The sequence below is a fragment of the Panthera tigris genome, chromosome A2 (assembly GCF_018350195.1).
Source record: "Panthera tigris isolate Pti1 chromosome A2, P.tigris_Pti1_mat1.1, whole genome shotgun sequence".
NCBI classification, from domain to species: Eukaryota; Metazoa; Chordata; class Mammalia; order Carnivora; family Felidae; genus Panthera; species Panthera tigris.
The window spans coordinates 36,602,761-36,628,983 of record NC_056661.1 but is presented as its reverse complement, the minus strand read 5'-3'; the positions used below and the strand labels follow the sequence as shown (position 1 = coordinate 36,628,983).

Sequence of the window (26,223 nt, the reverse complement as noted above, 5' to 3'; positions counted from 1 at the left end):
ATTGCATCAAAATAAAAGATAAAAACAGAAAACACCGAGAGGAATATGGGCCATTATAAGACTCACACCCACAACTACTACCATGAGTCTACCTCAGCTCCCACCTGGATTGGTGCTACCGTGAGGTAGCTGGTACATGGGCAAATCCACAACATGTGGATTCATGCAGGGTTTCCTCACTGTTCTACCCAAGACACTGCTGACCCCTCATCCATTTCTTGCAATCACGAATCAGCCATGTCCTGGGGGCTGATAGCTGCCCTGCTGATCACCACACACCATGGTGAGTAGGAAGTGCCACGTGCTTGCGAGGATCTATTGACGAGTAAACACAACTGTCACCAGATCTGGAGGAAGGTTGTGGCCACCACCCCAGAAGGAACCAGCGGGACATGGGCAGTCAATACAATTCAAACATTTATCTTCTTCCCCTATAACTGTAGATTCTACCTGTTTGTGACCGTGTATACAGGGGTCACACTGTGTACATCAACACAGAATGACCATAGATCCTCCTGGAAGCAGATAATGACAGAGATACAGAACTGTGATGGGTTTATTAGGGGAAATGAGGAAAAACAAAATAGAGGGGACAGGAATGGTCAGGGAAAGAATTCAGTCAAGTACGCATATCAGACAACTTTTCTGAATATATCACATCACCACAGCCTATTGGTCACAGTTCAGGGTCCTCTTCGAACTTCACATTCTCCTGTAAGGCAACGAGATTTTGGGTTATTGCAATGGGATCTTGTGTTCTCCTCTATGTATTTTGTCTTCAACAATATATCTGTGGCCTTGGATGAACACTTAATTGCGTGGCTGCATCTGTGTGTCTACCTCTAAGGGATTATGACTGTCTTCAAATCTTAGGTATAGATCCCTGAATGTACACAGTATCACAGTTATCTTTTTCTTTTTCGTAAAGTAGGACCTGAATTTTAAAAGAAAAAACAGGGGTCTTTGCCGTATTTTTTGAAACAGGGATTGCCAACCTCTCAGCCTCAGGCATTATACTCTTAGTTTCATGAAATTGGATGAACATCTGTCGATGACCTTCTGTGTGGAGATACATTCATTTCCACCCTGAGAAGGGTGAGTGTCCACTCATCCCATACATTTTACAAATTCCTTAAGTGCTTCTCACCTCTTCATCGTACTGACCTCAGAAACCAACATTGTCCCTGTTTCTCAGATTACAAACCTGAGGCTCTGAGATGACCGCCGAGAGCTGGTGTTAGAGCTGACACAGCAGGAACACAGGCAAAGCCTCAGGAGATTGCGAGGGAAGTTTCGGAGGCGCAAACCTGCAGGCAGGGTGGTGACAGCAGACGCATGGGTGTGGTGACCAGAGTACAGCAGGGGCGGCTCCTCCTCACCCCTGAATTCCCCACCAAGAGTCTGACTCAGGCTGAAGGCCAAGGAAGCGGCACAGCTGATCTACAACGTGCCTTCACATTTAGTCTCACTGAGACACACAAACTTAGGCAGACAAGCGTTTCCTAACACTAATTTTAATTTCCCAAGTCTCCCAAAACATTCTTCAAACATGTCCAGACCCTTCAGAAAACCAAGGGAAACAACAAAATTTATTTAGATTATGAAGTAGGTGCACTGTGGTAACATTGACATTTCAGAGATGATGACTACATTCTACATTGTGGTTGAACCTGTGCAGCAGTCCTTTGCAGACTTCACACTGTCCTCATGCTCCCTTCCCAGTTTGTGGGCCCTGCCAGAGATGGCCTCCAAGTCCATCCTACTGACCCCAATGCCGTCCCCTCTGCACCTCCTCAAACTCTGCTTACTGTGCTCAACTTCCCTTCTATTCTTGCATGATTCAAGTTTCCCCCAGTTTTGCACTGGATCCTTCACTGGTACTTCCACTATGGTGACCACAAGGTCTGTGTCATATAATGCATGTGCCCCCTTTCAGACGGGATACCTGAGGCACCTACACTTAGGGGTGCATCTCATCCTTCACGGAGCTCAAAACATTGTGTCTAAGACAGGCACCAGTACTCCTGAGACATCTGCCTTTGTATAAAAATCCTCTTTCTTGTAGACAAGAGAGACCTACAGCTGACCTCATTATAGGGAAATGACACAGCCCATTGTACACTATGTCCTGAGAAACTTGAGATATGTGACACTGTCCTCAGGCAGGTTTGCAGTTGAATGGCCAAGCCCTCACAAGCATCCCTACACATTCCCACCAAGTCTTTCACGAAGAAGACGAATACGCTTTATCAGTCACTCATCCAGTTCAGGTCATCTTACCAAATTTAGTACGTGGAGGAGCTGGTGGAGGAGGCGGAGGTGGCCCATAGCCCGTGACTGGTGGTGAAGGGCGGTCCATGGGGGACAGACGGCAAGGCGATCCTGGGGAAGGACCAGGCCCTCTTGCATTCATAATGGCCTGCGGAACAGAAATGAAAGCTATGTTCATAGGACAGAGCAAAGCACCAACATCAGCAAAAAGTGGCAAACCAAAGAAGCAGTGCTCATCTCCTGCCAGCTTCCCCACCACCAGGTTCCAAGAGGGCAGCATCAGCGCCAAAATCTCTACCCATACTTTGGGTTCCACTTATGCTTTGGGGGTGGGGAACGGATGCTATGGGGACAAACCAGTGTTCCCACATGTGGGCAAATGTAGAACAGCAAGCTCTTGTCCTAGAGGATTTATGGAATGAGTACCAAATTAATAAAATAGCATATTCCTGATAGGAAGGCATTTAAGTCCAGAATCACCTTCCACCCCGCATCCACCTCCACCACAGAGGCTGCTTATTTGTATGTGAAGAACTACAGATTGAGAAGGAATGACAATCCCAGGCTCCACACATGGAATCACAGCAATCGTGGCTCAAAGCTCTGCCTCTAAGCCCCCGCCTGTGCCCGATCTGCTTCTCTCCCGACAATGAAATCTTCTCCTCTCTGCAAGTGCTACCCATGGGCACAGAGACATGTTGGGGCATGGGGATCCTGAGGTCATACAGAGAACCTCGAAAAGCATGTTCTTAGAGAAACATGTTACCTATACATGTTAGGTAGGCTTAGCTAATTTATTTTCATTCAGTGGTACTTCTCAGTTAAATACAGTACAACTCACAGGGTACTTTTGTTCTCTAAAAGATGAGCTGAAATTCTAAATAACAGAATTAACACAAATACACTTTTGTTTCTGGTGTACATCTCCATGTATCACCTGTGACAGTGACACAGGATACAAGAGAACGTGCTCATGTGAACACGACACAGTGGAGAATTACAATGCAGGTAACTGCAGATTGTCTCTCTTCACCACGCATGTTGCAATGCGTGTTTTCTAGGACAAATATGTCACCTCTCGTAGTTCAGAATATGTATACCCAGGGCACACCTGAAGGGATTCCAGACAGCATGTTTACAAAAAAAAAAAAACCAAAAAAACACAAAACAAACAAACAAACAAACAAACAAACAAACAAAAAAAACCCAGAAAGGCTGAATGTTGACGGGTATTAAATTTACTTTGTCTACGACCACTCTAAATGACACATACAAAAATATAAGTTGGAGTGAAGGCAGTTTGCATTTTCAAAACATAAGGATAACTGCCGATTTTCTGAACACATGAATCCCCTAGACAGAAACAGAACAGGAAGAAACAGCAAGAGCAATGATTCCACACTGAGGAGGTCCAGAAAAAATAAGGCATGCCAAAAGACTTCCAGGTGGAGGGTGGTCTCTTCCTCCCTGGGTTATTTCCAGGTATATACCAGAAAAGCCCTTGGGTGCTCAGCCCTAGGCACGTTTGGTTCTACACCTTCCACAAGGAGATGACAGGCAGAAAATAGAGAATCCCATAGACACTTGGGTTAAGCTCGTGCATTTGGAAAATGGGAAAAACAAGCAGACATATACAACACAAAAAACAGACACAAAGCCAGGAGAGAGCGCTGAACAGAAAAAGGACGGTTTTGCCAAAGAGTTACAACTGAAAATGTGCACAGCATTTACCTTTTACTCCGTGATCCTTTTGGTAGAGTCAGTGTTGTTGTTACTCACACGAGCAACATGTGGATCTACAAAAGACCCTAGAGGGGATGCAGGTTTATTTTGATTTGAGTAGATTGTGCAGAGATTAAAAAAAAAAACAAAACAAAAACACAAAAACAAACAAAAAAAACCCAAAAAACAAAAACCACTCTCCTCATTCCTCAAGAAACTTAAAATCTTTGGCCCAGTCACATCCCAAATCACATGCACAGTGTATCCCGCATGCTTCAGGTGATCCCAAGGTAAAGGAAGAACCATTCTTTAAACTCTGATGAAGACCCATAAAAGCCCTGGTTCAGGTGTTTTCATAACTCCTCAAACAACTGTGGATGACTGGGGGCTCAACTGGATGGATATACGTTAGGCTGCGCCTCATGCCTCCCACCGCCCAGCACATGGACTGTGTATGGCACACATCTGCTGAAGCGCTAGGCCTGCTTTTCTGCATACAGCCCCATTCCATCTCCACAAGAGACACCTGTACCAACACAAGGTGGGGGAAATGACACAAGGATGATAAGTCAATCATGAGAAACTCAAGGAATGTGGTGATGATGGCAGGCATTTTCCTTGCATTGCAATGGTCTGTGGTACCACCTCTGCACCTTGTACAAGACTCAACAACGGGGCGCCTGGGTGGCTCAGTCGGTCAAGCATCCGACTCCGGCTCAGGTCATGATCTCACAGTGCGTGAGTTCCAGCCCCACGTCGGGCTCTGTGTTGACAGCTCAGAGCCTGGAACCTGCTTCAGATTCTGTGTCTCCCTCTCTCTGACCCTCCCCCATTCATGCTCTGTCTCTGTCTGTCTCAAAAATAAATAAACATTAACAAATTTCTTTAAAAAAAGACTCAACAACAACAAAAATTAGATGAAGGTTCTTAGCAAGCCAACTCATACTGCCCAGATCATCTTACCGAGTGGTGCAGGTGGAGGGTTTCGGGGTGGTCCCAAACCTGGTACAGGAGGTGGATGTGCCCAGATCAAAGGGTGACCTCTAGAGTAAGGTGTGCAGAATCTTCCAGTTAATGGAGGAGGTTGCCACAGATCCACACTGCCCCGCAGAACGGAAGTGACAGCTATGTGCAGATGCCACACAAGAGAACCAATCCCCAAAGCAGCTGAAACCCATAGAAGTACGGGTCAGCACCTGCCCCCTTCTCTGCCACCAGGATCCAAGAGAGTAGCATCAGTACCTGAAAACTCTGTCCCTGCCACTGGGTACCACCTACAGCTTAGGCAACTAAACACAGGAGGTTAAACTAATGTCACCACGTGTCCCTGCCCATGTCTGAGAATTTAGAACAAAATGATCCCATCTTACAGGATTAAATAAGTAATTCCAAACTAATGAAGCAGCATATTCCAGACAGGAAGACATCCATGTCCAGGATCACCTTGCATCCCTCCACTACAGTGACGATAGAAGCTCTGTTTTTGGCTTATTCCGAACACAGAAAAATTGAGTGCAAATACACAGCTCCTTCTCTGCACATGAAATCACAGCTACTCTTGGGGAAAAGTTCTGCCTGCCGGCCACACACTTGGCCCCCTCTGCTTCCCTCGCTGAGAAAGACGTCTTCCTACTTTCTGCAAGTGCTCTCAAAGGCCAAGAAACCACTCGGGAGTTGGGGATGCCGGGAGTCTTGTAGGGGACCTGAGGAAATGTTTGCTGTGAGGAACATATTACATATCAATGAGTACTAGGCCCACAAGTGTTTACCTGAATTCATAAGGAATTCTGATTTTGTGTACACTACAAGACACAGAGTAGTACATCCTATGGGGAAAAAGAGGCAGACATTCATGAAACAGAATTAATGCAAATGTGTTTTGACTTTGGTATACATTTCCAGGGATGTGTCATGAGCCATGGTATCAGCTCTAACACTGACTGGAGACACAAGAGAACCTGCTCATATGAATAAAACTGAAGGACCTTGTGTTCAGAATACTTTTACCTAAGATACTGCTTGAAAGGATTCCAAACAGTTCATTTACCCATGAAGACGTGAAGGTGGTGAGTTATGACAATGACTTTGTCTAAAACCATCATAAATTGTACAAGGCACACAATATAAAGATGGAGGGAAGTCTTTTCACGTTTACAATTAACAGATAGTCTTCACACATGAATAGTGTGACCAGAAAGAGGAAAATGACAACAACACTGATCCCACAGAGAGGTAGTGTGTTAGGAGTCAACAAGCTTAGAGACTTTGCTATAGAGTGCAGTGTATCTTCCTGTTGTTGTTATTTTGAACACAACAAGGGAAAAGCCATAAGGTGTTCAACTTCAAAGTTCCTTTGGCTACTAAACTGACCAGAAAAAAGATGACAGGCTGAAAATAGAGAAGCCCATAGACTCTTGGGTTAAGCTTGTGCATTTGGAAAATGAGAAAAACAAGCAGACATATCATACAACACAAAAAACAGACACAAAGCCAGGAGAGAGCGCTGAACAGAAAAAGGACGGTTTTGCCAAAGAGTTACAACTGAAAATGTGCACAGCATTTACCTTGTCCTCCGTGATCCTTTTGGTAGAGTCAGTGTTGTTGTTACTCACACGAGCAACATGTGGATCTACAAAAGGCCCTAGAAGGGATGGAGGTTTATTCTGATTTGAGTAGATTGTGCAGAGATTAAAAAAAAAAACAAAAACAAAACAAAAACACAAAAACAAACAAAAATAACCCCCACAAAACAAAAACCACTCTCCTCATTCCTCAAGCAACTTAAAATCTTTGGCCCAGTCACATCCCAAATCACATGCACAGTGTATCCCGCATGCTTCAGGTGATCCCAAGGTAAAGGGAGAACCATTCTTTAAACTCTGATGAAGACCCATAAAAGCCCTGGTTCAGGTGTTTTCATAACTCCTCAAACAACTGTGGATGACTGGGGGCTCAACTGGATGGATATACGTTAGGCTGCGCCTCATGCCTCCCACCGCCCAGCACATGGACTGTGTATGGCACACATCTGCTGAAGCGCTAGGCCTGCTTTTCTGCATACAGCCCCATTCCATCTCCACAAGAGACACCTGTACCAACACAAGGTGGGGGAAATGACACAAGGATGATAAGTCAATCATGAGAAACTCAAGGAATGTGGTGATGATGGCAGGCATTTTCCTTGCATTGCAATGGTCTGTGGTACCACCTCTGCACCTTGTACAAGACTCAACAACGGGGCGCCTGGGTGGCTCAGTCGGTCAAGCATCCGACTCCGGCTCAGGTCATGATCTCACAGTGCGTGAGTTCCAGCCCCACGTCGGGCTCTGTGTTGACAGCTCAGAGCCTGGAACCTGCTTCAGATTCTGTGTCTCCCTCTCTCTGACCCTCCCCCATTCATGCTCTGTCTCTGTCTGTCTCAAAAATAAATAAACATTAACAAATTTCTTTAAAAAAAGACTCAACAACAACAAAAATTAGATGAAGGTTCTTAGCAAGCCAACTCATACTGCCCAGATCATCTTACCGAGTGGTGCAGGTGGAGGGGTTCGGGGTGGTCCCGAACCTGGTACAGGAGGTGGATGTGCCCAGATCAAAGGGTGACCTCTAGAGTAGGGTGTGCAGAATCTTCCAGTTGATGGAGGAGGTTGCCACGGATCCACACTGCCCTGCAGAACAGAAGTGACAGCTATGTGCAGATGCCACACAAGAGAACCAATCCCCAAAGCAGCTGAAACCCAAAGAGGTACGGGTCAACACCTGCCCCCTTCTCGGCCACCAGGATCCAAGAGAGTAGCATCAGTACCTGAAAACTCTGTCCCTGCCACTGGGTACCACCTACAGCTTAGGCAACTAAACGCAGGCGGGTAAACTACTGTCACCACATGTCCCTGCCCATGTCTGAGAATTTAGAACAAAATGATCCCATCTTACAGGATTAAAATAAGTAATTCCAAACTAATGGAGCAGCATATTCCAGACAGGCAGACATCCATGTCCAGGATCACCTTGCATCCCTCCACTACAGTGATGATAGAAGCTCTGTTTTTGGCTTATTCCGAACATAAAAACATTGAGTGCGAATACACAGCTCCTTCTCTGCACATGAAATCACAGCTACTCTTGGGGAAAACTTCTGCCTGCCGGCCACACACTTGGCCCCCTCTGCTTCCCTCGCTGAGAAAGAGGTCTTCCTACTTTCTGCAAGTGCTCTCAAAGGCCAAGAAACCACTCGGGAGTTGGGGATGCCGGGAGTCTTGTAGGGGACCTGAGGAAATGTTTGCTGTGAGGAACATATTACATATCAATGAGTACTAGGCCCACAAGTGTTTACCTGAATTCATAAGGAATTCTGATTTTGTGTACACTACAAGACACAGAGTAATACATCCTATGGGGAAAAAGAGGCAGACATTCATGAAACAGAATTAATGCAAATGTGTTTTGACTTTGGTATACATTTCCAGGGATGTGTCATGAGCCATGGTATCAGCTCTAACACTGACTGGAGACACAAGAGAACCTGCTCATATGAATAAAACTGAAGGACCTTGTGTTCAGAATACTTTTACCTAAGATACTGCTTGAAAGGATTCCAAACAGTTCATTTACCCATGAAGACGTGAAGGTGGTGAGTTATGACAATGACTTTGTCTAAAACCATCATAAATTGTACAAGGCACACAATATAAAGATGGAGGGAAGTCTTTTCACGTTTACAATTAACAGATAGTCTTCACACATGAATAGTGTGACCAGAAAGAGGAACATGACAACAACACTGATCCCACAGAGAGGTAGTGTGTTAGGAGTCAACAAGCTTAGAGACTTTGCTATAGAGTGCAGTGTATCTTCCTGTTGTTGTTATTTTGAACACAACAAGGGAAAAGCCATAAGGTGCTCAACTTCAAAGTTCCTTTGGCTACTAAACTGACCAGAAAAAAGATGACAGGCTGAAAAGACAGAAGCCTGTAGACTCTTGGGTGAAGGCTGTGCATTTGGAAAATGAGAAAAACAAGCAGACATATCATACAACACACAAAACAGACACAAAGCCAGGAGAGAGCGCTGAACAGAAAAAGGACGGTTTTGCCAAAGAGTTACAACTGAAAATGTCCACAGCATTTACCTTGTCCTTCGTGGTCCTGTTGGTAGAGTCAGTGTTGTTGTTACTCACAAGAGCAACATGTGGATCTGCAAAAGGCCCTAGAAGGGATGGAGGTTTATTCTGATTTGAGTAGATTGTGCAGAGATTCAAAAACAAAAACAAAAACAAAAACAAAAACACAAAAACAAAAACAAAAAAAACCCCCCAAAAAACAAAATCCACTCTCCTCATTCCTCAAGCAACTTAAACTCTTTGGCCCAGTCACATCCCAAATCACATGCACAGGGTATCCCTCATGCTTCAGGTGATCCCAAGGTAAAGGGAGAACCATTCTTTAAACTCTGATGAAGACCCATAAAAGCCCAGGTTCAGGTGTTTTCATAACTCCACAAACAACTGTGGATGACTGGGGGCTCAACTGGATGGATATACGTTAGGCTGCGCCTCATGCCTCCCACCGCCCAGCACATGGACTGTGTATGGCACACATCTGCTGAAGCGCTAGGCCTGCTTTTCTGCATACAGCCCCATTCCATCTCCACAAGAGACACCTGTACCAACACAAGGTGGGGGAAATGACACAAGGATGATAAGTCAATCATGAGAAACTCAAGGAATGTGGTGATGATGGCAGGCATTTTCCTTGCATTGCAATGGTCTGTGGTACCACCTCTGCACCTTGTACAAGACTCAACAACGGGGCGCCTGGGTGGCTCAGTCGGTCAAGCATCCGACTCCGGCTCAGGTCATGATCTCACAGTGCGTGAGTTTCCGCCCCACGTCGGGCTCTGTGTTGACAGCTCAGAGCCTGAAACCTGCTTCAGATTCTGTGCCTCCCTCTCTCTGACCCTCCCCCATTCATGCTCTCTCTCTGTCTGTCTCAAAAATAGATAAACATTAACAAATTTCTTTAAAAAAGACTCAACAAAAACAAAAATTAGATGAAGGTTCTTAGCAAGCCAACTCATACTGCCCAGATCATCTTACCAAGTGGTGCAGGTGGAGGGGTTCGGGGTGGTCCCGAACCTGGTACAGGAGGTGGCTGTGCCCAGGAGATCATAGGGTGGCCTCTAGGGTAGGGTGTGCAGAATCTTCCAGTTGATGGAGCAGGTCGCCACGGATCCACACTGCCCTGCAGAACGAAGTGACAGCTATGTGCAGATGCCACACAAGAGAACCAATCCCCAAAGCAGCTGAAACCCAATGAGGTACGGGTCAGCACCTGCCCCCTTCTCTGCCACCAGGATCCAAGAGAGTAGCATCAGTACCTGAAAACTCTGTCCCTGCCACTGGGTACCACCTACAGCCTAGGCAACTAAACGCAGGCGGGTAAACTACTGTCACCACATGTCCCTGCCCATGTCTGAGAATTTAGAACAAAATGATCCCATCTTACAGGATTAAAATAAGTAATTCCAAACTAATGGAGCAGCATATTCCAGACAGGCAGACATCCATGTCCAGGATCACCTTGCATCCCTCCACTACAGTGATGATAGAAGCTCTGTTTTTGGCTTATTCCGAACAAAAAACATTGAGTGCGAATACACAGCTCCTTCTCTGCACATGAAATCACAGCTACTCTTGGGGAAAACTTCTGCCTGCCGGCCACACACTTGGCCCCCTCTGCTTCCCTCGCTGAGAAAGAGGTCTTCCTACTTTCTGCAAGTGCTCTCAAAGGCCAAGAAACCACTCGGGAGTTGGGGATGCCGGGAGTCTTGTAGGGGACCTGAGGAAATGTTTGCTGTGAGGAACATATTACATATCAATGAGTACTAGGCCCACAAGTGTTTACCTGAATTCATAAGGAATTCTGATTTTGTGTACACTACAAGACACAGAGTAGTACATCCTATGGGAAAAAAGAGGCAGACATTCATGAAACAGAATTAATGCAAATGTGTTTTGACTTTGGTATACATTTCCAGGGATGTGTCATGAGCCATGGTATCAGCTCTAACACTGACTGGAGACACAAGAGAACCTGCTCATATGAATAAAACTGAAGGACCTTGTGTTCAGAATACTTTTACCTAAGATACTGCTTGAAAGGATTCCAAACAGTTCATTTACCCATGAAGACGTGAAGGTGGTGAGTTATGACAATGACTTTGTCTAAAACCATCATAAATTGTACAAGGCACACAATATAAAGATGGAGGGAAGTCTTTTCACGTTTACAATTAACAGATAGTCTTCACACATGAATAGTGTGACCAGAAAGAGGAACATGACAACAACACTGATCCCACAGAGAGGTAGTGTGTTAGGAGTCAACAAGCTTAGAGACTTTGCTATAGAGTGCAGTGTATCTTCCTGTTGTTGTTATTTTGAACACAACAAGGGAAAAGCCATAAGGTGCTCAACTTCAAAGTTCCTTTGGCTACTAAACTGACCAGAAAAAAGATGAAATGCTGAAAAAACAGAAGCCTGTAGACTCTTGGGTTAAAGGTGTGCATTTGGAAAATATAAATAGGCAGACATATCACACAACACACAATACAGGGATAAGGCCGCAGAGCATGCTGTTCCGCAAAGGAGGGTTTCCTGACAGACTTACAACTGAAAATGGCCCCAGCATTTACCTTGTCCTTCTCGGCATTGTTGGTAGACTGCTTGTTGTTGTGAGTCATGGGAGTGACACCAGCTTCGGCTAAAGGCTCTAAAAGGGATAGAGGTTTACTCTGATTTTAGTAGACTGTGCAGGATTCACACAAACACCACATTTTGTGACGTGTTAAACTCTTGCCCACACTCAGGACCAGGAGGAGAGGCAGAGAGTAACCCACAAGCCTCAGTTGACCCCAGTGATAAGGGGGAGATCCATCCCATCATATCTTAATGAAGAAACCATAGGGTCCTGGCTCATGTTCTTCATAATTAGTCAAATAACTTTCAACAGGGCAGCTCAAAGAGAAATCAGGAAATCGTCACCAAAACAGCCATTTCTCAATACACTTGAGGGGTAATCACTCAGCATCTCATTTCAGATAAAAATTAAAATGAGAGCGTCAGTTGGTGGATAACATCAAAAAACCCTCCACAGAAGAGCATGGGTGTGTTTCTTCTGACTCCAGGCAAATTGTTCATTCTTTCAGCTCATCTATAAGCTGCCTTCCACATGGGAGCCGGTATTATGTAACTATTTCTGAATGGAACTGAACTTGACTGATATTATATTAAGGAGTAAAGGAAAACTATGGGTGTTTAGCAGTGAAGCTGCAGAGTTGCACTGATAACATCAGAGGACGAAGCTATTTGGAGCTTGGATTCAGGAATGTAGGTCTACAGTTCACAAAAATAAAAATAAAGGAACATTAAAAATAGTCAATAAATGACCTTCTCCTCAAATAAACTAAAGTCTTCACATTGAGTCCGGGTGGGAAGAAGGATGAGGCCCCTGTCCTATCATCCTTTCCAGGCTCTTCAGACAGGGGGATGCTAGAGGAGGTGGGAGGGTCACAGTCAGAGGAGGGGCATGAGCTCCAACAGTCCCAGGGACAAGTGCCTCACTGCTTGCAGTACCAGAGGAGAACACCCTTCTGTCACCCCTTCAGACCACCTGCTGTCCTTAGTGTTTGCGGTTCTGTCCAGGACACACGATGATCACCCACAGGAAGAGGCTTTGCCGCAGAAATGAGGCTGCTGCACATCACCACGTGCCCCTTACCTCTCCTCGCAGGGTTCTGCGTCTCTGGACTTCCAGGCATTGGTCTCTGCCTCCTGTATCCCTCAAGCAGCCTCTTTCCTTCCATCACATCCAGTCTTGGATACAGAGAAAGAATGGACTTCTATAAGAGTTGCAATGCCATGTCCTCTGACTAGACACTAAACGGCACAGCTGTCATCCCTCAAAACACCCATAAAAACTCATGTCACGCTCCCACACCTGTGTTTCAAGCGGGCGATCTCCCGGCTCTGTTCTGCCATTTTCGTCTCCCAGATCTGAGTCTTGATCTAGGGAAGAAAAACACATCCACCTTCAGTCGTGCCAGACTGTGCACCAAAGAGAGAGAGGAGGAAAAAGGAAAACACTTACCCAGTTGTCCTCAGCATTACGCTGATAAACTGCGACCTGAAAAAGCAACAATGAAAAGTCCGTGTTTAGGAATTCCAAGGCCCACTACACTCAACCACATGAGGGTCTAAGGGTTCAATATGTCAGGCAGAACTCACGTTACCTGGTGTCTGAAGGTGAGTTCTGCCTTCTGCAGCTGTTCTCCTGTTTGTTCAATTTGCTGTCTGTGAGATACAATTGTTTTCGTCAAATAAGGCCTAATAGTAGGTAGGATTATAAATAATCTGCTCATGTTCCCGTCATCCTCATATCTTCCCCCAATACAATTTATCCTTTCACATGAAACACTTTTCACACAATTATAAATGTACAGAACCAAAGCTATTGTTCCATCCTCTCCTTACTCGTTATTCCAAGCCCGTAGGGTTCAGAGGTCATAGAATTCTTTTCCATTTTTAATCTTGCCCTAATTCATCATGTGACAAGTGACTTTCATCATAAAGCCAACATAAAGCTCTATTCTCCTTTAACTTGTGTACTCACCAGGTTTCCTAGGGTTGCAAAGACCAGGACCATCAGATGGTACTACCTTCCTGATGGATAGGATTTTCCTGTGACACACTGCTTTCCTATAGATTATGACAACTGACACCACCCCTCAGGAACGTTGGCATGGATGAAGTTTCTACATGGGCAGGTCAATTCTGGAGACCCAGAAATGTTTAGTAACTTAATTGTTTTATTCTTTCTAATACTTATCTTTTCCTGTCTGTTAATTCTCTACGGATATGTCCTCTGAATTTGTGGTTATATTACTATATTCATGGAGTCTACCCATTGTACAAAGGTTAGAACTAAGAAACGAACAGGGGTTTCATGAGCCACTGCTAATTAGTATCTGAACTCACTTGCACTTGTGTATGTCCCTTGTAGCTATTTTCAGATCTTCCTCTGCAGTTGCCATCTGATTCTTCATTGCCACTAGTTCACAGTTTGTCATATCCAGATTCCTAAGATGGGAAAGATATATACATAGTCCAGTAGCCAAGGTCCAGAAATTCTGCCTTTTTCCTTCTCAGCTCTCTTAAAGCCTAGATTCCAATATCCCTATCCCCTCCCCCAATGATGCACAGACTGACAACACAGTCAGAGAAATGAAGACCCCATTTAATGTTAAAGAACATTCAACCTCCGTCTGCTGCCAAGTCGCCTACAATCAGAGCCGCCTGTCTAGTTCTCTGCTTCTACTCCTTCATCGTCAAGTCATCAAATAACATTGCACCTTGTGCCTTCCCAGAGTTGGTCTTTTGTTTGAGATGGAGAAGGCCTATTTCAGGTCAGTGTGAAAACCTGTGCCTGACCAACTGTACCCATTAGGATGAGGCAGGGGATCATCATTGCCTTGCACCTCCACGGGGCAGTGCACTGAATCTCAGTCCAAAAGTTGTACCCTGACACAGACACTGAGTATGAAAGACAGCCTTCCAGGATATGGCTTCACCAGCATTGCAAATCACTCCCACACATCACTAAGGTTCAGGAGTGCAACCCCTGCCCCCTCTTTCAAAGATCCTGGTGGAAGAAAGGCCAATCTTAGAGTGGCAATATATGCTGAAATATAACATGATGTGAACTGTCCCACAGTCAGGCTCTTATCTTCAGGAAACAGATTTCAGATGGAAAACTATCAACTTCATGGAGTCAGTCTACTTGAACAAGACTCAGTTCATGGACAGTGAAGGCAGCAAAGGGAAATGCTTAGAAAGGCTGGTTTGCTGTGTTGCCCTCAGACTATTTTGTGCATGGTGTTGCTTTAAAGGGTTTCAACTTGGCACTGGATGTACTCAAGAATCACATGCAAAACTGAAAGACTGTTAGACAGTCTTTTTGTATTAGACACAAAAGCACTAGACAGAGAAAGGTACATGCATTTCCTTCTGGCCTCTCAGGTAGTCCTTCAGCAAGTGTTTTCTGGGGTGGCTGTAATGTAGAGGCTCTGTTGTAAGGGGGTGAAGATAGAAAGGTGGTCAGGGTGCTCTACCTGCTCCCACAAAGAGCTTACACATTAACAAAAACAAGATGCCAGTGAGACAGAGCAGGCTCCACCCCGGGTGTGGAAAGGACTAACAGAAGCTGAGTCTCCAGGGAAGACAAAGAAGCATTTCCTTTTCAATGTGAATAAGGGTCTCTAAAGGCCCCCCTCCTGAGAACAAAAGGAAATACTGGACAAAAGAAGAAACATGCGCCTGGTGCACCAAATTTCTAATGAACCCATGAAGACACACTTCGTACGAGTCTCACTTGCAGACTGGATGAAGAGATGCAGTACTGATGGCATCCCAACCCACAGTCTAGAAAGAAACTCCCATGGTTTCTGCAGCAAGATAATTCAATGTTTTCCCTAAATATTTTTGACCCAAGTCTGGTGCTGAACAAAGATGACCTAATTCCTGGCTGATAAGACCATGGGATGGGATTGAAACCTATAGGACAATGTAAATGGATCCGGAGGGGATCCTGTTATCAGTGTGCTTAATGCCAGTATCTTCCCTCTTCTACCCCAAGTACATGACACAAGAATGTGTGACAAGCACTAAGGACAGAAAGGAAAATGCAGGTTATAGGAAGCCAGGTAGGAAGGGCAGGCACAATTCTCCTGAATGCATTTGGCAAAAATACTCTTGGATCCAATTCTAGAAGAAATATATTTATCTATAGCGGCCACCACATTCATTCATACAACAGTACTCGGGACCATTATCACATGAACGTCTTACTTTGCTGTAGCCATTTTTCTTTCTTCAGAGGATTTATCAAGGATGTCTGCCATCTCCTTCAGCCTTTTGGCTTTTGCTTCCCTGATTGCTTTAAGAGAACTCAAAGCATTATAAATGTCTTCCAGGGCCTTTTTCCTTTCTGTAAAAAAAAAAAAAAAAAAAAAAAAATGGATTATTTTGTGCATGTGCATATGACCTGAGACTTGGTTTTGGGGTGACAGGAAAAGGGCAACTAGTGTGAAGGCAACAAGGCATTCTTTCCCTTCCCAATGCAAAGTCATTGCCACCATATGGGGATTTCTCCCCAACAGACAACATACCTTCCAGTTCACATTTATTGGACCTCAAGGCTCTCAGTTCTGGATCCTCAAATTGACCGTTTGCATCTTCTGACTTTAGGACAGATATGAGAAAATACATTCAAGAAATAATGATCGCACAACAATGTGAGTGCAACAGGACTGTGCATGGCAACAAAGAAAGATCCTGGGGCATAAATACAACAAGGAGAAGGCAAAGAACATGGAAAATAGTTCAAGTCAAAGGGCTCACAAATGGCTTTCTTAGGAGAATATTCCTCTGTTCACACTGAACATTGTTGAGCATTAAGAGAAGAAGGCAGTATACAACTTGCTATTGCCCTTCATCTCTCAACTATCTTGGGGGATTTTCTCCATATCTTGGAGGGCAGGTCTGAATGATGTGGTAATGACCTAGTTGTGAAAATAAAAGATACTTCCTAGTCCTTGAAATAGCAAACTCCTCATGGTGGTCCTAGTGAAATTCCAGCTGTGCAGATGGAGGTTTGTCTCCCAGAGGCCCACTCTCTACTGTGGTAAACAGCAAGCGAATATGCTATGCTCACCTCATCCCCAATGAACAAAAAGCCTCCAAAGTCAAATTACAGGAAAAGCAGCCAACTCTTCGCACTTCCTGATTCTTGACATTCCTCTCTCTCTCTCTGTCTCTCTCTCTCTCTCTATGATTGCAAGGTAACATGTGCACTTTGAAGGGTGTCATTTAAAATTTTATCGAAGTGCTCAACTTTTCTGATGTTCTCCTTCAACAAAACATGTTGAATGAGTCGTAACAACTCATTAATTTTACTTGTGTTTTTAGAACGCAATCCAGGCAAAGAAAGGATTCTTACTTTCAACTTAAGAGCTTCAGCAGAGTGAATGTTACTTTCTCTCTTAGCTTCTTGAAGATGTATCTTTAATTCATTGATGTAGATACAAAACATATGAAAAAGGAATCAGAATTCAAAAATAGCAATGTGGTAGATAAGCCTATGTCTAATGTGTGACTCCTTTCACAAATAAAAAGGTAGTTTTTTATTCCATTTGTGAAGCTTGTCTTGAATGGGAAGTATTTATAGAACACATGAAATAGGTCAGTAGGATGAACTACAAGAGGTAAAACTAATCAAAATGAAGTCACAAGAAATATTTGAAAGGGCAATGCTACCTTCTCTTCCCACATGGATATTGCTTCCGCCAGCTCTGGGTTTTCTTTCTCGAACGGGTTGATCTTTGCATTTTTTTGCTGTAAATTAACTAAAAGGAGATAAAACACTTTTTAAGGTTGTTACCAAACCAGTGACATCGAATAATCCCACTGTATTAGCAGCACAGACACACGATCTGACACATGGGTGTAACTAACTTTTTAGCTTTCTCATTGTGCCTGAAGAAAGCAAGTTTCAGCAGCATTTTAAACCCAAGAAACCTCATTTCACTGACATTCCTATACGTGTAAGCTCTAGAACACTGACTCCTCTAACAGACACAAAGTGCAAACTCCTCTTATATTGGCCCAATGCGAGAGCTCTCATGCCCTGAGGTCACTCTTCTCATCACCACCACCGCTGCATTTACAGTGATCAACACCAACCAGTCTTTGAGGGCTTGTTAAGCGTCAGGTAGCCACCTTGCCTCTCAACAGACAGCACCACAGAATCACCACAGTCCATGGGGTCCGTGCAGAAGAGATTACCCGCCATTTGCATCAAGTTCACTTTTCCCCTGGCATGAATGGCTCCCTCCACCTCAGACTCAAAACCTTGGTTTAACCCTCTCCTGTGACACACACCCTGCCTGGCAATACCTGGCTTCTTCTCTATGCTTAGGCTTCTTGACAGACTCAAAGAGGGTTTTCTCATCTTCACATTTCACCAAAAGCCAGGTCATGGCAAAGTACTCACTCCACACCTCAGGCTCATATCATCACTTCTTTCCTAATCATTTCTATGCAAAATCACACTCATTCTGTTCTCCTTCCTCCTGTGATGTTTTCCTCCCCTGGTCTCTTGTCTTAAGACAGGCAAATCCCTCCACATTGTCACTTAGCCTCTAACAGGGAAGAGAAAGGTTTTCAAGAGTTCACAAGTCAATTAGACATCAGAAGTCACCATATTTATCCCTAGTTAAAAAACTTAAACCCACATCAAACACGAGTAATGAAAAAAAATTACAAAGACTACTAAAACCTAAAATCTTACCTTGATGTACTGGAGGCTGTGTCTGAGAGAGGAAGAAACAAAATTAAGTTTGAGGTCAAAACATGTTAATAGTAAAAACTTTTTCTTCCTGATAAAATACTGACATGTCATCCAATGAAATTACAATGATCATTTTGTTCAGCATAATGAATTCATAACATTAATATAAGAAAAAAGTAGAATTTCATATTTAGTTCATGATTCTTTATAAACCGTTTCTGATAAAAGCATAAAGATTCACAGCTTATTTTGACCAAAAGATAGATTTACATTATATTAAATAAATATCAAAATATTTAATTCTGTCAGTGCATAATGCAGACAGTTTTAAAAATACATAAATAAAACATTTGTCTGATTGTTTTCCTCTTGTAGTCAAACCCAACATCCACACTGAAGTCCAGAACCCAGGATCATTTGAAATGCCAAAAAAAGAAAAAAAGAAAGGGAGAGAGAGAAAGGGAGAGAGGAAGAAAGAGACAGACAGAGAGAGAGATATAGAGACAGAGAGAGATGGAGGGGGACGGTAGGGGGGCGAGAAGGAAAGGGAAGGGATGGGAAGGAGGAAGGAAGCGGCAAGGAAAGAAAAGGAAAACCTTTGTACTAACATACGCTTCGTTCATTCTCAAGAAAGCTTTCTGAAATGTTACACAGGGTTGGCTGCTTTCCGAATCAATAAACAATTACAACATGTCAGGTGCTATGATTTTCCTAGATCACTAAAAACAGAGGGTCTTCCAAAAACACATCATCAAATGAGAAAGAGAGTGGAACATGGCTAGAGAAAAAGCACAGGCACCAAAAGAAATGATGGCTAACATTTCAAAAACAAAGCAAAAAGGGCTCCCATTGAGAAGGTATAAGAAAAGCAAGAGGAACTTAATTCCTATAAAGGTCCTGGTCTAAGGCAAGGGTTAACAGTTTCCATACTGGAAACTTCTGGAAAAGTGAACAAAAGAGAGAACAGGTATTAAGGAGTAATGGTTGTCTGGGCAAAAGTAGCAATAACAATTTAAAGCCTGACCGCACTAGTATTTCTATTTTCTAGGAGCACTAAGAGCACGTCAATCATGGAAAAAGACATCCTGTGATTGTCTTGTGTCCACTGAAAAGTAACAACCATAAGATAATGACTGTGGGACTGAAGGATGCTTCCCCACTCCCAGCCCCTCACCCTTTGGAAAAGTGCCTTTATAAGCCTGGCACACCACCCTTTTGGGGGAGCGATATTCCTCTTTCCTGGTGGCTCCACTGTATACAACTTATCTCTAATAAACGCCACCTGCTTTGTTTCCCTTTCGATCAGTGTTCATTACTAAGACACTGAGACTGGAGAACCTGGTCTTGGTGGTCCAGTAACACCCACACCCAAGTCATCCCCTGATGAATTATAGCTCAATAAAATCTAGGCAAGACTCTACTTTAACAAAAGGTAAAGCCACATTTTCGTGATCCGTAGGACGTATATCCCTATTTGAAAGTTTTAAATGATGATGTGATGCTGAAGCGAGCCCCAACATCTTGCCAGGATATTGGAATATCATCATGGTATCAAAAAGTGAGTCATAAAAATGTTGTTATAGGAAAGTGTATCTACGGAGGGCAAACAGGAAACCATGGATAGTCCTTTAATGTCACATGTTTCCTTTCCGAAGCAGGGGAAATGGAAACAGAGATGGCCTTACAAATACTTAATATGCATATTTTCTTTTTGAAGGGAAAGATTTCTAAATTGGCAGGAAAAGAGGAAAAAACAGCCACTTATAAATAAACTCATGCTGTTCTGTTCTTGTTTAGAAGGCCTGCCCTCCACAGAAACTATTTCTCCAAAGCCTAATGGGGTTTTCCTGAAGATAAGCAATACAGATGAAGGGTAATACTCAACGACAATGCTCTTCCTCCTTCCTGTCTCATAGGGGAGTAAACTCAGCCTAAAACCTAGCCAGGTAAAGACAAAACTTGACACTAAAAGCCTTCACCTCAGTTTTTTTAAACAAGGACGTGACCCCAAGCTTCCCAAAAAACTTAACAAGGTACCCTAAAAGGAAAAACCACATATTTTGAACACAGAATGCAAGCATTAGAATCACACTTCCTATGGCAGAGATGGTGGGATAATCAGGCTGGCAATGTAAAACCGCTCTGATTAATAGGATAATGACTCTAATGGAAGAAGTAGTCAGTATGCAAGAAGAGGTGGTGAATGTGAGCACAGAAACGATAACTCTAGGATCCAAAAGGACTTCTAGAAATCCAAAACATCATAACAGAAATAAGGAATGCCTTTGTTGGACTTACTAACACACACAACACAGCTGAGGAAAGACTCAACAAGCAGAAGGAAATGTCAAGTAGAAACACCCAAAACAGAAACACACAAAAATTAAAAATACAACGGAGAAAATCCAAGACCAGTGTGACAATGACAAAAGGTGTAACATACACAAAGTGGGAATACCTACTTATACGTTTGAAGTGAATATGACTGAGAATTTTCCAAAATTAATGATAGTCATAAACCACAGATTCAGGAAACTCAAAGAATTTCAAGCAGGATAAATACCCCCCTCCAAAAAAACCAAACCAAACCAAAAACAAATCAAAACAAAACAAAACAAAACAAAACAAAAAAAAACACAAAAAACACAAGACTATCCCTAGACATATACTATTCAATCAAGAGAAACTTGAAAACAAACAATTTTGGAAGAAGCTAAGGGGTAGTGTTGGGGGCTGGAGTTGCAGGGAGATGGAAGAAATAACACCTTACCCAAGAGGAACCAGGACAAAAAATACTCAGAATTCAGAAACCATGCAATCAAGAAGAATGAAATGTTTATACTGTTAAAAGAAAAGAACCCATCCACCTACAATTCTGTGCACATAAATTGTCCTTCAAAACATGTACAAAGTAAGGGAAATTATTGGAGATACTGAGGTCAATAATAAACGCTTAATTCTCCAAGAAAACATAATCCTTAATGTACATGCATTAACAACAGAGTGCCAAAATACATGAGGCAAAAACTGATACAACTGATAGGAGAAATAGACATATACATTTTTATAGCTGAAAGAATTCAACACCCTCTATCAGTCATTGACAGATTGAGCATAAAGGTATTCAAATTTAAGAACACAGTTGGACTGAACTGCATCACCAATCACCTAGATCCATGACCATCTGTAGAACACTTTCTACAATAGAAAAATACACAGTCTTCTCAAGCTCATATAGAACATTCACTGACACAGACCATGTTCGGGGTCATAAAATACACCTTAACTTGAAGTCAACAAAATCATAGAAAATACGTTCTCAGAACACATATGTAAGCTAGACATCAATAATAGAAAGACAACTGAAAAACTACAAAATATATGGGAGATATTCTAATAGAAGATAGAGAATAGAGACAGAATAGAGAAATTCTAAAAGAAGAGGGTCAAAGAGACATTTCACAGAATTACAAAAATAGTTCCATCTAAATGATAATGAATGTTGGAATTACTACCATTTGTGGGATGCAATGAATGCCGTGCTTAAAGGGATATTTGAAGTACTGAGTGCATACAAATGGTCTAGTAAAAAATGTGTGCTTACCAAAAAACTTCTGCTTACTTATGCTTAAAAGCCTATCTGTAAGTTATTGTAGTATACTCACAGCAAGGACAACTCTCCAGAGGTAAATAAGACATGCACAAATTGCAACGGTGGCAGTAATAACGGCAAGCTTCCACAGAGTTCCGAAGACACGAGAGCCACGAGGGAAATGGTCAGCCAAAATAGGGACAAGCTGAAATAATATTTGAGATAATGAGGAATAGCAAAGACATTTATAATATCTGTCACAAAGAATCATTTTTATAAGCCTTCAACCAGCCTCCAGGAGGTTATAAGCACACCTCTCAAATGCCTCCTCCTGAAGGAGAGGGAGGACAGAATGCTTACACAGGAGCAGGGGCAAACCTGTAGGAGTGATGACTGTGTTTACGATCTTACTGTGGTGATGGCTTCATTGTTCCTTACCCTTTCAGTAGACAAGAAGTAAATGACTTCTGTTGTACATTCATGAAGTACCTGGATAAAATCCTTTGGAACATTTCCAAAAATACACCAAAATTTACGGAAGGATGGGAGAAAGTAACAATAAAAATGTACTAGCGATTCAAATGAGACTGTTATAGAGACAGATGTTTACAGATATGGATATAACTGAGAGATGTGCAGCTGCTCTTATAATAATATGGGTTTATTCCAGCAAAAATAAATTCTACATTATTGTTTAGTTTCTAAAAACACTGAGGTTTTCTTTTTTCTAATGTTGATTTATTTTTGAAAGTAGAGAGAGCGGGGAGGAATGAGAGAGAGGGAGACAGAGAATCCAAAGCAGGCTCCACGCTGTTAGCACACAGCCTGATGCTGGGCTCAAACTCACAAACCTGAGCCAAAATCGAGAGTCAGATGCTTAACTGACTGAACCACCCAGGCTCCCCAGAAGGTTTTACGTTCGAGGTTTACTTTGAATCTGAATCACAGCCCAAATTGTCAGATTTCTGAATTAAATACAGGTTTGCATAATCAGGTGATCTTGTGTATTTTGATGAAATCTATGAGGTTTTAAGTTACTTGAACACACATCTCCAAATAGCCAATACAATAAATTCAAGTTCCTATTTCATAGTGTTGCACCTAAATCAATCAATAACAACTATGGAAATTACTTTCTAAATAACACAGAAGTCCTGGGTATGGTCACCAAAACAACAGAACACATATCATTTTACTGAAACTAGACTTACCAGTCCTTTAGGAGAAAATACACTCACAATGCAATTCATACTAATTCACATACCAAACTTTAATTTTGTGCCAATACACTAGCCTCCAAAATGTGTACCATTTGTATCTTCTGCTCTTAGAACTGAGGTCACTAAATTGCGTCCTGCTGGGAAATGTACACTGTCTTTGAGTGGCCACTGTCTGCAAGAGAGCAGGGGCTGTCAGCACAGTGATCATGGGGATCAAATGCGGCAAAGACAGAGGCCATCTTGACATGAATGGCAAACATCCTAAGTCCTGGGCACTCTTGATACCTCTGCCAGCTATCTGTATGCTGATATCATTAGTTACTGTTAACTAGATTAGATCCAAGGGAGCCAGTAACACTTGGTTCCCACAGACAATGGTCATGACCAGGTGGAGGTAGGAAATGCAAGACAAGTTAGTTTGTGCAAGAATTCAGAAATGAGGGAGGGAGAGAGAGCTGAACTGATCTATGAGATGCAGCCTAGGTAGAAGGGGGAAATTGCAATAAACAGAACCAAGAAATTTCCTCCTTCGTAGACTCAAAAGAAACAGAATAGATTCTGTTGTGCCTGGAGGTATTCATGTGGGAGGATTCTGCCTCAATTTAGGTTGTTCCTGCCTTGGGACGTTGCAGATCCCTCTCTAAGAATCTGGTGCATGCCAATCTCAAGAAATCTACTTTTCTCTATGGGTGTCCCCTGTGTCTCTGTCTCAGGCTCTTGGGAGTACAGGTTTTGCTTTTTAATGATAGAATGAAACATTCACACTGGCAACCAGGTATTTCTTTATAGTTGGACAATCCTAAGGACATTCAAGACCCTTTTTGCTTTGGGTAAATCAACACTCTGTACATAGTTGGCTAAAGAAAGGACAAGAATGCATTCACTTCCTCATCACATCACTCCTAGTGATTTTCTTATTATAAATGTCCAAGCAGGCTGAGGCCACTTTATGTATGCTGAGGTTGTCATCTACCTGGTTGGACACAGAGTCCTTGGGGGCAGCCTCTAAGACCAGAGGGAGAGGGCTGATGCACAAGTTCCTAAAAGCGAACAAACCAGGAAGCACAGAGCACAAACGACATTTCACTTTCCAACACCAACACTTCGGACACCACGGTTCCCAGGGCTACCAAACTTCACAAATATGAACAACGTGCTGATAGGAAAACTAACTACATATAAGACGGACTCTAAACTTACAAAGCTTGAAGAAGAATCTTGACAGGCCTTCCAGGAGCCATCTAATAGTATAAAATACTATTAATACTATTAAATGGCTCTTATTCAATAGAGGTTCTGACATTTTTAAAAATGATCTTAAGGAAGTATAATTCAAACATCATACAAGCCACTTATTTAAGACAAAGATCTCAGTGGCTTTTAGTATCTTCGCATGTCCTTCTTTCTTGACATTATGAAGCTCAGGTTTCCATCCTGTAAACACTACTCCTTTTGGACCAAGTGGCCCAGACAAGATCCACAACTTCATGTGGACAGATGCGGCCAGAAGCCCTACATGCTGGTCGAGAAACCTTGCCCTGAGTTAATGGGTTTTCAAAAAGAACTGAGTTCTCATCAAGGACTCCATGAAAAAGCTGTTTTTTTTAACCACAGTCTGAAAAAGATAAATAAATACAAAAGGAAGAAATCACTGATGTCGGATGTGTACTCACATTTGTGTTGGGGTAACCGGGATACCCGAGTAAGAGGATATAGAAAAGTAGCTTCTGAACCTTCATATTCTGGTCTTTCAGGGGGCGCCTGGGCACCAGAGAGGAGGTGCCGATGGGGGTGAGGAGGTGGTGGGGGTGGGAGGGGAAGGGACGGGGTGGGAAAGGGGGTGAGGTGTGGGGGCGGGGTTTAAATAGGGATGGGATTGGGGAGGGGGGTGTGGCAGGAGAAGAAGGGGGTCAGGGAGAATACCCGGATCAGATCAAGTACAAGAAGGGAGGGAGGAGGGTTCAGACAAGTTAGTAGCTCAGCAGGTCAGTAAATCACTAGATGAGTAGGCCACAAGTAGCCAGTTAAGTAGACTGTTAGTAGCAGGCGGAGCAGACGAAGATCTCTCTTCATCCAAGTCTTCACCTGTTTGAGCAATGCCGTAGCAGTTCAGACGCTTTATGCTCTCTCTCCACCAATCAGCTGCCTTCGCCCCTGATAGCTCACAAAGGACACCCCGCGTGACCATGGCTTTTCAAAAGCCCCTCCCCATTATGTACATATCTGGGGACATGTGCGTCCCTATGGGAGTGTCTATGTATGTCTGGGTTTTGTACGTGTATATATTGGTTATGTGTGTGAATTTGCTGCCCTTTGGGTCTTATTTTGTGTGTGTGTGTGTGTGTGTGTGTGTGTGTGTGTGTGTGTGTTCTCCTCGGGGTGTCACTGGCCGTGTCTGCAGTGTGGGTCTGTGTGTGAATCTGTCCATCAGCCCCATACCTGTGTTCCCAGGTGAGGCTGGGTGTGATTCTGTGCTTGTGGTGTCTGTTTATTTCTCTGTGAGAATGGGTGTCTGTGAACCTCAGAAATGAGCTGCCACAAAGGGGACTCCCCACAGGTGACCCCCAGCGATGGGTGAATATGAGACAACCCATCTCTTCATTAGATTCTGCTGGGAAAACTGTATATCTACATGCAAAAGAATGAAAGTGAACCCTTCCCTTACATGATATACAAAAATCTACTTAAAATGGCTTAAAGACTTAAATGTAACACCTGAAACCATCATACTTCTAGAAAAAAATCAAAGAGGAAAGCTCCTTGACTATGCTCTAGGCAATGAGATTTTGGGATTGGCCCCAAAAGCATACGAAGTAAAAGTAAAAATAAACAATTGGGCCCACATCAAACTAAAAAGCACAGGGAAGGAAAGGGAAGGAAACCATCAACAAAATGGAAAAGCAACCTACAGAATTGGAGAATACAGTTGCAGACCATCTGCAAGAAAGAGTTAATATACAAAACAAATAAGGAGTTCATATGAATAGTTAACCTTCAAAATAAAACTACCAGTTAT

General features: G+C 43.1%; 1 protein-coding gene across 5 annotated transcripts; it reads right to left on the bottom strand.

The window, feature by feature from the left end:
• Positions 1-538: 538 nt before the first annotated feature.
• Positions 539-25,022, bottom strand: LOC122236708 (transport and Golgi organization protein 1 homolog). Of its 5 annotated transcripts, XM_042979400.1 has the most exons (19): positions 24,881-25,022; positions 22,061-22,192; positions 18,396-18,417; positions 17,363-17,451; positions 16,216-16,288; positions 15,896-16,034; positions 14,027-14,128; positions 13,282-13,342; positions 13,140-13,175; positions 12,990-13,057; positions 12,771-12,865; positions 11,686-11,762; positions 10,088-10,232; positions 9,122-9,198; positions 7,520-7,661; positions 6,558-6,634; positions 2,281-2,419; positions 1,205-1,307; positions 539-712 (listed from the first exon to the last, which is right to left on the bottom strand). In XM_042979400.1, exons 1-19 carry the CDS (start codon positions 24,944-24,946, stop codon positions 703-705), a joined length of 1,653 nt encoding a protein of 550 aa, XP_042835334.1. In that variant the 5' UTR covers positions 24,947-25,022; the 3' UTR covers positions 539-702. The 5 variants fall into 5 exon arrangements, with proteins under 5 accessions (XP_042835334.1, XP_042835336.1, XP_042835337.1 ...); XM_042979402.1 differs by lacking the exons at positions 6,558-6,634; positions 7,520-7,661; XM_042979403.1 differs by lacking the exons at positions 7,520-7,661; positions 9,122-9,198.
• Positions 25,023-26,223: the final 1,201 nt, after the last annotated feature.

Excerpts from the sequence above, each read along its gene's own strand:
- LOC122236708 (XM_042979400.1), bottom strand. The coding sequence starts at position 24,946 with ATGAAGGTTCAGAAGCTACTTTTCTATATCCTCTTACTCGGGTATCCC. Across the intron at positions 18,418-22,060 it reads TCTGGAGAGTTGTCCTTGCT|ACACAGCCTCCAGTACATCA; the intron begins GTGAGTATACTA and ends TTCCTCTCTCAG. Across the intron at positions 12,866-12,989 it reads ATCGCCCGCTTGAAACACAG|ACTGGATGTGATGGAAGGAA; the intron begins GTGTGGGAGCGT and ends TCTGTATCCAAG.